The sequence below is a fragment of the Pinus tabuliformis genome, chromosome 7 (assembly GCF_031772625.1).
Source record: "Pinus tabuliformis cultivar Carrire ecotype Pingquan chromosome 7, CPIR1, whole genome shotgun sequence".
Taxonomy (NCBI): domain Eukaryota; kingdom Viridiplantae; phylum Streptophyta; class Pinopsida; order Pinales; family Pinaceae; genus Pinus; species Pinus tabuliformis.
The window spans coordinates 569,620,126-569,633,466 of NC_142293.1; the positions used below are offsets into that span (position 1 = coordinate 569,620,126).

General features: G+C 35.5%; 1 protein-coding gene across 4 annotated transcripts in view; it reads left to right on the plus strand.

Annotated features, from left to right (window-relative positions):
- The window catches only part of BSK1 (BR-signaling kinase 1), a 202,526-nt gene that overhangs the window by 86,649 nt on the left and 102,536 nt on the right, over positions 1-13,341 (plus strand). For all 4 annotated transcript variants that reach the window (XM_089458521.1, XM_089458522.1, XM_089458524.1 and 1 more), the window contains exon 8: positions 9,242-9,430. In XM_089458521.1, the coding sequence (XP_089314647.1) occupies positions 9,242-9,430 (189 nt within the window). The remainder of the gene's footprint in view (positions 1-9,241; positions 9,431-13,341) is intronic.

The window sequence follows — 13,341 nt, forward strand, 5'->3', positions numbered from 1 at the left end:
CTTTTTTGCAATTTTTTTTTTGCAGTAATATTTCAGATGCGATTTTTTTCAAAGAAACAAATAAGTTTTGAGTGGGGCAACCTAATTATCAAGCCTATGGCCCTAGTATTGATATGCGATTCATGGTAATGTTAAATTCTTAAAGTAAAAGTGACATTCTCCTTAATCTTCATTTTCATCCTTTTACTTAAATTTTTAACATTACTATGAAATGACTCAGGATGTTTGAGAGTGGTTCTGACCTCATTGGATTTCATATGGAGAAAGTAAAATTTTAGCTTTCATTCAAAATCCAGTAGACTTATCAGTTTTTCAGGATTTCAGGATTGGGGGGCTTGCAATGTTTCCATTGGATTTTGTCATGTATTAGGGTATGGAACTCGTATTTAATTAAGAGCACCAATCCCTCTATGTACCTTGATGTTAGTGATATTGGTTGTCGAACTCCTCTATCATGACCCTCCTAAAACTGTACGCATCACTCAAACAAAATCTTGACTTGACATGCTATGCTTTTTCTATCTTATGTTAATGCTTAGAGGGTGATATTAATGACAAAGATCCCTATACAGATCCAGACGTAATGACAAAGATACCTTTGGATATTAATGCTTAGACATTTCTTGTGGCGGCAAGAGGCCCAAGCATTAGCAATAGATAATAGATTTACTTGTCTTTTCTAGTTTCTAGTAGTTTTTATAACTATTGACTCTTTCATATTTATTATGATATTTTTGTAAACAATATATGACAATTTAAGTTTGAAGTTGGCAATTATAACTCATTAGTAACGAATTATGAATATGATGCTTCATGAAAGTTGTTTCATTTCATTTCATGTTAGATATTATTTGTTGTAATGGTTACACATAGCTTACAAGTACAACTTTGGTGATCAATGATGATAAATGTTATATATTGAATTTTGAAAGCTTGAAACTTTAAGATTGATGAATCCTGAGACTCAATATGTTGTATGTTCCTATATTACTAACTTGTGGACGTGGTTGATGAAGATTATAATTTCTAGATGATTGTTGTTATATGGTTCAATCTATGGTTTGTTTGTTTGTTTTTTTTTTTTAATGTTTTTGTTTTGTCTATGTTGTTATTGTTTTATTTAATGTTTTTTATATATAATTCATCATTCTACATGCTTTTGTTGACATATATGCATCAAAATATAAAAAATATAAAAAAATATATATTATATAAAAAATGTTTCCGAAATCGCTCCCAAACCGGGAGCTTTTGAGAATGTCACTCCCGCTCTTGCTCCTTGTTTTCGCTCTCGCTCCCAAGTAACGCTGTGTATGAAGATCACAAAACAAGAGACACAAGATATAAGCACATGCCAGGGCAAAACCCCCCTCGAGGGGAAAATCCAGTCAAGATATTCTTCCTTTCAATAGTATTCTTTAACACTCTTCACCCTAGACCAAGACCAGACTTTCCCTGCACACCAAGTTAGCCTCCCAGATCTTCAACTCCTTCCAACAACTTCGACTAGTCAGCAGCTTCCCCAACATCGAAACTTAGGAGACTTCAAGTTCCCAATCCAGATCACGAAACAGAGAGAGAGACACCAAAATTTTGATTTTTCCTTTCACCTTAGACTTCCCCAAACTCACATTCACTTCGGCTTCCCGACAACAGACTTCGTACTTCTTCCAAGCTACAAGAGAACTTCACACTTCTTGCTAGCTACAAGAGAGATTGAACTTGTGTGAGAGAATGATGCTCCAATTGAATTCGATGAGCTTGCTTTTATAGGCTCCATGTGATGTCGAATAGTGTCCTTAGGCCGACTTGATATTCTTCTAGGCCGACATGGTGTGGAGGTTACATAATTCATATTTGACTCAATACTTAACTGTTTTACATGATTCAAAAGTCCAAAAGGGTCTCTTTAAAAGTACAATGACTCTATTGGCTCATAATAAATCCTAAAGTCCTCAATGGGAACTTTGACCTAAAACATGGTGACCCAAGCATGAAACCCATGCTTTAATAAGTCACAATAATAATAATATTTTTTTTCTTTACTCTTTTGACAAGTACATTACATGATGACTCAAGTACATTAATGAAACCGAACATAGTTACATTTTCCAACACTCCCTCTTAACTAGGGAGGTATTCATACTGTACAAATACAATGGAGGATCTCAAACTATATGAACCATGAAGAACTTTAGGCACCGAAATGCCATGGACTAGATTCCTAACCAGGGCAATCTATCCAAGTGGTCTCTCAACAATTTAGGCATCGCAATGCCATGGACTAGATTCCTCACCATCAGGCTAACTTGCTAACCATCAACCCAAAAATCCAAGTGTTTATCCAAAACATGTCTTAATAACCGACACAATATTTCCAACTTCGGGACCCAGACATCAACAGAGAGTCTTGACTAGATGTCTTCCTAGGGAACGCTTCACTCACAAAGCCTCAAGATTAATTGATCGGTAACCAGCATGCTATCAAAACATTCGAGAGATTCACCTCTACAAACACAACCCCAACCAATAATATTTTCACATGTACATAATCAAATACAAACCTCTGGGGTATTTCAGACAACAGATGTTGCTTCTCAACTTTCCATAGTAGGACAACCTAATCTTTGACAAAAAATTCCTCAATGATACATTTTCTTCCTACTCATGGCCTTCACTAACAGTTACGGTTGTTAGCCCTGATCTAGTGCATGACACATGAAGCAGAGAATCATATCTATCATTCCCTCTTAAACAGAGAGGATCTAATCATTCCTATACAAGGAATATTCTCAACCATCCTCTTATCCTAGGGAGATTCCTTCCATTTGAGCTCCCTCTTAACCTAGGGAGATTTCATCCAGACTCCCTCTTAACTTAGGGATTTCTACTTCTTCTTTTCGTCATCGGAGAATCTTTCGTGGCTTCCAACCATTTCATCAGAGTTACTATCATCCTCATCATGCTTATCAACGAGCATCTTCACCAAATTGAAGATTGTGTACCTGCACAACTTAGATAGCAAGTACAACCAAATTTATAGAAGCATGATGTTAGCCATATTAAAAACACGGAAGCATTTCAACTTTATACATATCAGATGCCAGACTTACTTACAAACAAGAGACATGTACTCTTCAACATCTTGTTAGAGACTTAGTCACAAACCCTAGACTACTTCATAGCAACTTTCATTCCATCTAGGGTTTCAATGTGTCTTCCAAAGGTATGGCATACCTTACTACAACATATAACAAACCCTAAAAACAATTCAGGCAAATATAAAGCATCCAACAACTTTTCAAAATTCATATGTTAGACTTCTCACTAGGGTTTCATGCAAATCCTAGATTTCATACAAAAGAATCAATCAAAGTCAATCACAACTTAGTCATTAACATGACCAACTTCTACTAGGGTTAGTTGCAAATCCTAGATTTTCGATCAACCATCAAATCCATACAAAACTCAAATTTTAACAATCTCTCACAAATCTCAAATTATCATATTGTCATCATTCATCAAATATTTTACTTCGACTAAGGTTCAACTCCAAAACCCTAGAATTCCGATTTACACAATCTGAACAATCATTAAATAAATAGATCTCAGATTGTTATATCACACATACTAGACAATTTGTAACTACCACTAGGGTTTAGTTGCAAAACCCTAGATTCCCAAATATCATATTCCTAAAATCTCAAACAAGGACTTCCATTAAATCCTAAGACTTATGACCATCAATAACTAGGTCAACACACATATCTAGGAATTCATAACCATAAGCATATCATATGTCCAACAACATTAATACATTTGACCTAGACCAAGCTAGGGTTTCAATCAAAAGGACATATCTATATATGCCTAGATTTCATCATCATGCAAATACATTTCATATCATGTGTTAGTCAAACCCAACTTGACAAAAATATCAAATAAGAGTTAGATATACAAACTAGATTAGACTAGGGTTTGATCACACAAACACACATGTACCAAGGAAATCATTTCTAAGTCAATATAAGGGTCTTGCTCACACATTCCACCAAACCCTAATGAGCTAGTATTTCAATGTAGAAACATAGCAAACCCAACATTACCAAAACTTCAAAGGTTCGAGATTTTAGACCTTATCATTCCTACTTCATATGCAACAACATATTCTTCAATCGGATCCTGCTTTCCTTTTTCAGCAACACCTCAAAATGCATTCTTCAATTTGCTTTTCCTACTCATGGCCTTCACTAACAGTTACGGTTGATAGTCCTGGTCTAGTGCATGACACATGAAGCAGAGAATCATATCTATCATTCCCTCTTAAATAGAGAGGATATAATCATTCCTATACAAGGAATATTCTCAACCATCCTCTTATCCTAGGGAAATTCCTTCCATTTGAGCTCCCTCTTAACCTAGGGAGATTTCATCCAGACTCCCTCTTAACTTAGGGATTTCTACTTTTTCCTTTCGTCATCGGAGAATCTTTCATGGCTTCCAACTATTTCATCAGAGTTACTATCATCCTCATCATGCTTATCAATGAGCATCTTCACTAAATTGAAGATTGTGTACCTGCACAACTTATATAGCAAGTACAACCAAATTTATAGAAGCATGATGTTAGCCATATTAAAAACACGGAAGCATTTCAACTTTATACATATCATATGCTAGACTTAATTACAAACAAGAGACATGTACTCTTCAACATCTTGCTAGAGACTTAGTTACAAACCCTAAACTACTTCATAGCAACTTTCATTCCATCTAGGGTTTCAATGTGTCTTCCAAAGGTATGCCATACCTTACTACAACATATAACAAACCCTAGAAACAATTTAGACAAATATAAAGCATCCAACAACTTTTCAAAATTCATATGTTAGACTTCTCACTAGGGTTTCATGCAAATCCTAGATTTCATACAAAAGAATCAATCAAAGTCAATCACAACTTAGTCATTAACATGACCAACTTCCACTAGGGTTAGTTGCAAGTCCTAGATTTCCGATAAACCGTCAAATCGATACAAAACTCAAATTTCAACAATCTCTCACAAATCTCAAATTATCATATTGTCATCATTCATCAAAGATTTTATTTCGACTAAGGTTCAACTCCAAAACCCTAGAATTTTGATTTACACAATCTCAGCGATCATTAAATAAATAGATCTCAGATTGTTATATCAGACATACTAGACAATTTGTAACTAACACTAGGGTTTAGTTGCAAAACCCTAGATTCCCAAATATCATATTCCTAGAATCCTAAGACTTATGACCATCAATAACTAGGTCAACACACATATCTAGGAATTCATAACCATAAGCATATCATATGTCCAACAACATTAATACATTTGACCTAGACCAAGCTAGGGTTTCAATCAAAAGGACATATCTATATATGCCTAGATTTCATCATCATGTAAATACATTTCATATCATGTGTTAGTCAAACTCCTCTATCATGACCCTCCTAAAAATGTACGCATCACTCAAACAAAATCTTGACTTGACATGCTATGCTTTTTCTATCTTATGTTAATGCTTAGAGGGTGATATTAATGACAAAGATCCCTATACAGATTCAGAGGTAATGACAAAGATACCTCTGGATTTTAATGCTTAGAGGGTGATATTAATGACAAAGATCCTGATTTTCCAACAAGACTAAAAAACTAGACATTTCTCGTGGTGGCAAGAGGCCCAAGCAAAGCAATAGATAATAGATTTACTTGTCTTTTCTAGTTTCTAGTAGTTTCTATAATTGTTGACTCTTTCATATTTATTATGATATTTTTAAACAATATATGACAATTTAAGATTGAAGTTGGCGATTATAACTCATTAGTAATGAATTATGAATATGATGCTTCATGAACGTTGAAAGTTGTTTCATTTCATTTCATGTTAGATATTATTTGTTGTAATGGTTACACTTAGCTTACAAGTACAACTTTGGTGATCACTGATGATAAATGTTATATATTGAATTTTGAAAGTTTGAAACTTTAAGATTGATGAATCACGAGACTCGATATGTTGTATGTTACTATGTTACTAACTTGTGGACGTGGTTGATGAAGATTATAACTTCTAGATGATTGTTGTTATATGGTTCAATCTATGGTTTTTTAGGTTTTTTATATCTAATTCATAATTCTACATGTTTTTGTTGACATATATGTATCAAAATATAAAATTATATATATATATATATAAAAATGCTTCGGGATTCGCTCCCAAACCGGGAGCTTTTGAAAATGTTGCTCCCGCACCCATTTTCGCTCCCGCTCCCCGCTTTCGCTTCCGCTCCCAAGTAACACTGGTTTGTATGAACCTCATCCAAGGTGTGTTAGAGTTGTGTCGTGACTCGTGTCACCTTACTAGGAGTAGAAATAAAAAGTGGTATAAAGAATGTTACAAAAAAATGTTTACATAGAGTATCTAGTGAAAATGTTGTCGTTTTAAATTGAAAGTGTATTGGGGGGTGGGGGATGTTCAACAAAGGATTTTGGAAGGTATTTTTAATTATCTTGTGAAATTGGGGGTATCCTTTAATATCCTGTGAATGTACGTCCTATGGCATAGGTTCATTGAGTTAACACCCCATGGGCTGCTGATATACCAGGGTTTACTTTCATGGAATGACTGTCTAGAACAGGTTTTACAGAGGACATGTGTCCACATTGTGGTGAGGTTGAGACAGAGTCATTTATTTTGGACCTGCAAGTATGTATGGGTTTACCAGAGCTTAGTTTTGGACATTTTGCATCATGTTTTCTTTAGTAAGATTTTTTTGAAATTAATGCTTTGACGTGATGTTGTCTCCATTGGACCTCTTCATGTATAACATGCTAGGTATTGTTATAGAATTAATACATTGTCTAATTTGCGGAAGGCTCATTGTGAAGCTGTTTTTAGTGGTAGTGCATTTTCAATTTTGTTTTAGGGAGCATCTTCTTAGTGAGATTAGTTTGCTGTTTAGAGTTAAAAGGAGTCTTTAGTTAAGAGATGTGAGAGATTATGTGCTTAAGGAGCACTCAGACCTAAATGCCCTTATCTTGGCTTGCAGGTAGTCTTGTGCTGATTGTATGTTATTTTTGTTAATCATATTTTCTATTAATTTAAGCAGCGTAAAAGAGAGTGGCAGAAATTTGTTTATATGCCATGTTTTCAAAAATTGTTCAAGGTTTTGGAAATGCTATAACAGGTGAGAAGTACTTTTAGTAGTTATATTTTAGAAGCAAATTAGGAAAATAGAGAAATGCCTTGTTAATGTTGCAATTCTATTGGTGTATTGTGCAATATATAGTTCATGTTTAGCGAAGTTATCTTTTCAACCCATTTCCATTACTCATCCTATATGACACATCTAGCATGAATGTTAAGAACAGGAAAATGGATGAAATATTTATTGCCAGCCTAAAGAGACGAAGAAGGAACATGCTGAGAGCAGAGAGTAATATGACCTCTCTCTCTTATGCACTTCTGATAATCATACAACCCTTAATTACATCACAATTACCTTAAATTTGATGTAAAAGTGCTTTTGAGGAGGATCCTTCCTCTTTTAGATCAGGGGATTTGAGGCGATTTAAGGAGTTGGCATTGCTTGTGATGTCATTTCACTTTCTTTTCATGCTGTAGGAGTATATGCTTGCCATTAAGCCTTTTTTAGCATGGGGTTTTCTTGGTAGTCCCCTTTTTCTTGGTGTGCAGGAGCATATGCTTGCCTTTTTGGTTTTTTTGAGGCGGGATTTTTCTGGTATCCCTGTTGTTTGTGTCATCTATCTCTCTGGCCTATGATGTGTTTATTTGTTCCATGAAAAATGCAGCGTCCACCTTAGAAAGATTAAAAGCTCTTCAACCTTGGTAAAATTTTAGAAGTCCCCATCGTTGAAAATACTTGAAAACTCTCCATCCTTACCTTTCATGTGGATGCTATGAAACCAAAGTACACATTCCAGGAACAATCATTATAATAAAAGATTCAAGGTGTTTGAGCCCAACCAGAAAAGTCACACAGAGAATTTAGTCATGGAGATAAGGTTTGGATGATGGAGGTGATATGAGCTTTAGAGGTGACCAAACAGAATATGCCGATTCAAAAAAGGTTCCGTAATTTGTGATCACAGGAATGCAATGAATGATGCAAGATGAAAACCCTTTTTAAGCAATAAAGTATATATAACTCTGTTGGTAATAAATTGGAGAATTTAAGAGGAAAGGAGAGTCTAATATCTTTTAATTTATAACTAATTCACACAATCGGATATTCTGAAGTTTCTAATTTTGAGTATTGACATCATATTTAATTCTTTTTTTCAAAGACATGGGAATAGATTTCTATTGGATGGCTAGATTTTGATTTTCCTCAAAACCATTCCCTCATATTAGTATCAAGTAATTGTGACAGAGATTTGGGCAGCGAATAAAGTGGTCTCTTCACATTATCCATGGACAAGTCAAATACTTGAACCAAATATTAAGGGTTATTTTATTATGCAAAGCATAATTGGCTGTCTTGATTTCAGTGTTTCACACAAGACTCCTTGATCCTTGTATTGTAGGTGGAAAACAATGACTTCATGGTTTTCAGATGCACTCTGTGGTAAGAAAGCATCTCATGTAAGGTACCACAAAATTGTTGCTTGTGACAAATACATGAGGATAAGGCCCCATCATTACTGTATCCACCATGCTACCATTATTCAAGCTTAAACTGGAGTTTTGACGCTTCACTGGTTTTCTATATATAAAAGTTCTGTTCTATTGCTAACCAAATACAAGTGATTAAAGGTGTAATGGTCTACAGCAAAACACATACATAGTGTTTAATATCAGAGAATTTGAATAACTATTCTCATCAATTTTTGGTTATTGTTGTAATTCTGTGGTGATTTCTTTTTTATTATGTTGGAGTTAAAGTATTGATTGCTGTTATGCCCCCTGGCGAGATAATGTGTTAGTCAATATGCACATTTGATTTCAAAGCTTGTGCTTTTCGTTCTCGAGTCCATTCATTTAATGAAACACATATATTTTTTGGGGGATATTCCACAAAGCAAATGCTTCATATCAGAACCCAACGAGGGCTCTGAAGCATGTACACATGTATTCTATCACTGTTGAGCATACAGTGTTTTGCTACTTTCTTTCAAGAATAGATATTGCGTGTGCAAAATATTTTTATGGTGATGTATTCAAGTGTTGTGAATGTATTGCAGGCTCTTGATTTGATACGGGGAAAAAATATGCTACTACTAATGGATTCCCACTTAGAAGGGAAATTTCCAACAGAAGAAGGAACTGAGCTTGTGCGCATTGCTTCACGTTGTTTACAATATGAGCCACGTGAGAGGCCTAATCCAAAGACACTTGTAGCTGTTTTGACACCTCTGCAGCAGAGGTCAGAGGTGAGAAGTTTGCATAACATTGTGATAATTTGTCTTACAGTTGGAAAGTACTGAGTAGTTTTGATTCAGTGGCTGTTTTAAAGCAGACCAAGGTTTTCTCAATAATCCAAATATCTGGATTGAACTTCAAGTTTAATGTTCTGAATTTAATAATTGCTGATGGGAAATTCTGATTTTTTATGTGTATATTCACACATTAGATAATTTCCATTTGCAAGTTCTTTGATAACAAAGACCTTTTCAGTTCTTTAGATGCATTCTACTAGTGATGCTTTTCATAAGGTGTAGATACAGAGGAAATGTTCCATGAATTAGCTGAACAAGGTTCATCCTGTACCCTCCAAATATTTTTAACTGTATGTATCATGGAACTTTTATTTTCATACTTTAAGAAAGACAGAAGCATAATGAACTTATCAACTGTCTTAAACACCTTATGTTGTAGATGAACTCTTAAGAGTGTCCACTAAAGATGATACATACTTTACACTTACGGTGCCAATCAATATTAAATACCCTTTTAGTGCTGATAATTCTGTGATAAAATTACAGGTCAGTGGATGCTGCTTACAGCATTTTACACTGCATATATTCTTCATTTTCAAGCTTCAAGTCATCCTTTTCAGTGGTTGACCTGGCACTATATGGAACACTGTGTACACACACACACTAGTATGAACCTGTGCCAAACGATTGACACTATTTGGGCTTGATAGATACTACAGTCTGTTCAGAACTTATACATGTCAAGTCATTAATGGATAATGTACTGTTGCTTTTCTTAATTGAAAAATATCTTATGTTAACAGAGAAATATTTACAAAACTGAAGATTAAGTTGAAAGGTATATACAATGATGACTTGTATCCATTTCCTCAGTGCTACAAGGGCAGATATAAAATCAGCATATACCAATGCGTCTAATTTTTGAGCATCCTTGATCAAAAGATAGCCTTTATCTGACAACTGTGTATTACATCTATATTTATATAGAATTAGTAAATTAGACATAAAAATTTTAGTTATACATAATTCAACTTCAATAAAAACACAAGATCTAAACCAGATAGTGTAAGAAATACATACCAATTTAGCTAGTTGAGTGTCTCTCTGTGTTGAGAAATCTAGGAGCAGCTAGATTAGGCGATTTCTCTTACTTTGATAACTGCTTGTGATGTGTTTTTACTTGACCTGATTAACTTCTTCTTTCACTTGATTATAATTAGTGTTCTTATCATCAAGCAACTACCAAACAATAAAGATTAATGGGACAAGAGGACACAAGTTGTAGGCTATCAACCAGAGCCAAAACCTCTCCTCTTGAGAGGAAAACAACCAACAAGAATTCTTCTCTTCTTATAGAACTTCAAATGACGAATTTCAAGACCTAGGACCCTTGTCAAAGTCCCCTCCAAGACCAAGTCAATCTTTTCCTCCTTGATGAGCTTTCTTTTCTCTAGCAACTTCGATCCCAACAACTTCTGCAACTTCGACCCCATCAGCTTCTCCAACAACTTCGATCCCCAACAACTTCTTTTGCAACTTTGACCCCAACAACTTCTCTAGGAATTTCAACCCCCAACAACTTCTTTTGCAACTTCAACCCCCAACAACTTCTTCTGCAACTTCGACTACAAAGACCCTAGATGGCATGTGTGGGGTAATAATGATGAATTTGCTTCCTTTCCTTCTTCGGTTGGATAGCCTTCTTCTTCTTGACTACCCAGCTTGCAAACTGTCTTTTTCACACCTGATTTCGGTCACTTAGGGTAGCTGGGATTTTGGCCTTACTGCTGCAATTGATGCCCTATCTTTCTCACACGTGTGAGGTGTAGAGGACCCAAAAACAATTTTCTAGGACTTGCTTTCCTTGGTTTCCTCTTCCCTTCACTAGGTATTCTATGTTCTTCTTGTGCTTCCACGAGTTGCTTGTCTTCTCCTCAAATGAGGTCGAGGTCTTCCTGATATATAAGTCTTTCTCTAGGTCGAATTTTTGTCTGTAGGTCGGCTTGTCCACTCATAGAGGTCGACTTGTTCTTTTGATGGTGACAAGGTCTTGGAGTGTCTATTTGACACTTTGACTTTACATAAATTTTCTTTACAAGATGTAACATGCCTAAAAGGGTCTTCCATACATGACAATGACTCAATTGACTTCCTGACTCTATGACAAACCTAGAAGCATTCAATGGGTGCTTGACCTATAAAAATAAATTTTCGTTGAGCATGAAACCCATGCCTCAAGAATGACAATAATAAATTTATTTTTCTCTTTACATTAAATGCATAAATTATGATTACACGTCATTTTGAAGACTGAACCTAGTTACATATTTCAACAATCTACTATCTTGGACCCTAATATAATTAATTATTCTCGACTTGATCAACAATCTTTGCCTAATCAAACTGTGGAAGGCATCATATAATTTGCAAGCAAGAAATACTAACACATAATCATAATGGTGCTTGTTACACATGAAAAAGTGGGTAACCTAGAGGAGAAAATTTTCTTTTCTTTGGATAGTTAGCTAGCCAACAACTCTATGATGATCAAGAGATAACATTATGCTAGGATCCTCCACCTATTGCTCCAATTAGATCTCTCTCACATCTAGGGTTTCTTCTTGAAGGAAGGTGGTTCATCTATTGGCAAGTACTTTAATCATTTTAGAATCATGTGCTTTCGTTTAATGTTATAGGCAAACTAATATGGTTCGCGAGCAAATTGGATCATGGACCAATCTCGATTGTATTCATGTTCCCTCACTTCACATAGGAGGCTAGTCTTTGACTCTAGTCTAGTGGTACGTCATCTGAGGCCTAAGTGTTTGGGAAGGGCACTATTGGGGAGAGTGTTGACTGAAGTAGCATGTTTAAGATTATCCATCCATACATACCACTCTAGATATTTCCCTATTATTCATCTCCATTCTTTATGTTGGTAGTGCTTGGTCATTGGGATTGGCACCTTTCATCCACATTCTTGAGTCGGGGCCTGAAAACTTGGCCCCAGATGTTGATGGAACTAAAATAAAGGTAAAAGCATATAAAATCACCATGAAAGAAAATGTAAAATGCAAAAGATGATTGGGACGTTATTTAGCAAGTGGGAAAAAGCCTAGCATGAGCTCTACCTTCCTCATTAGCCCTAACCCAGTTAGCACAATTGATGCGTTGTCTTTGGAGTGGACACCTCTATAAATAGAGGACTGTCCCTCCATTTAGGCCGACTAGAAGGCCGACTAGTCCTCTGTTTGTAAGCCAACTTTGAGGGCAGATTGTAGGCTGATTTGTTGAGCAATTTGCGGATAGCTTCCAAGGTGGTGTAGCATGCTTGAAGGAGCTTTTTAAAGGTGCCATTGTATAGGAGTAGACTTGACTTTGCTTGGAGGTTTTCCCGTTGACTTTAATGCATATTTATACATGGTGTAACATGCCATTAAGGCCTTCAACATTTCTTTTGACTATTTGACTCACCTATAGCACTTTGACATGTGCTAGACCTACTTGAATGAGCAAGAAAATCATTGACATATATTATAAAAATAATATTTCTTTTCTTGAATAAGTACAAATATCAAAAGTACATTTATGAAGATCGAACCTAGTTACACTTCCTTCAACACTCCTTCTTAACTAGGGAGGTATTCATACAACATTACAAGGTGTTTGGTTATTGTCAATCTTGAAGAATTCACATAAGAGAAACCGGATTAGCAATCCATCTGTTATAGCATCATATCCATCAACATTGTCATAGTGCAAGGCCTTGACTAACAACTCCATCTCTTTACGAGACCATGAGCTATAATGCTGGCAAGACCAATGATTTATAGACACCTTCATCATTCTCTCAAGGTACATACCCACCCTGGTGTTTTCCGAGTATGACCTTCTAGGACTATTCT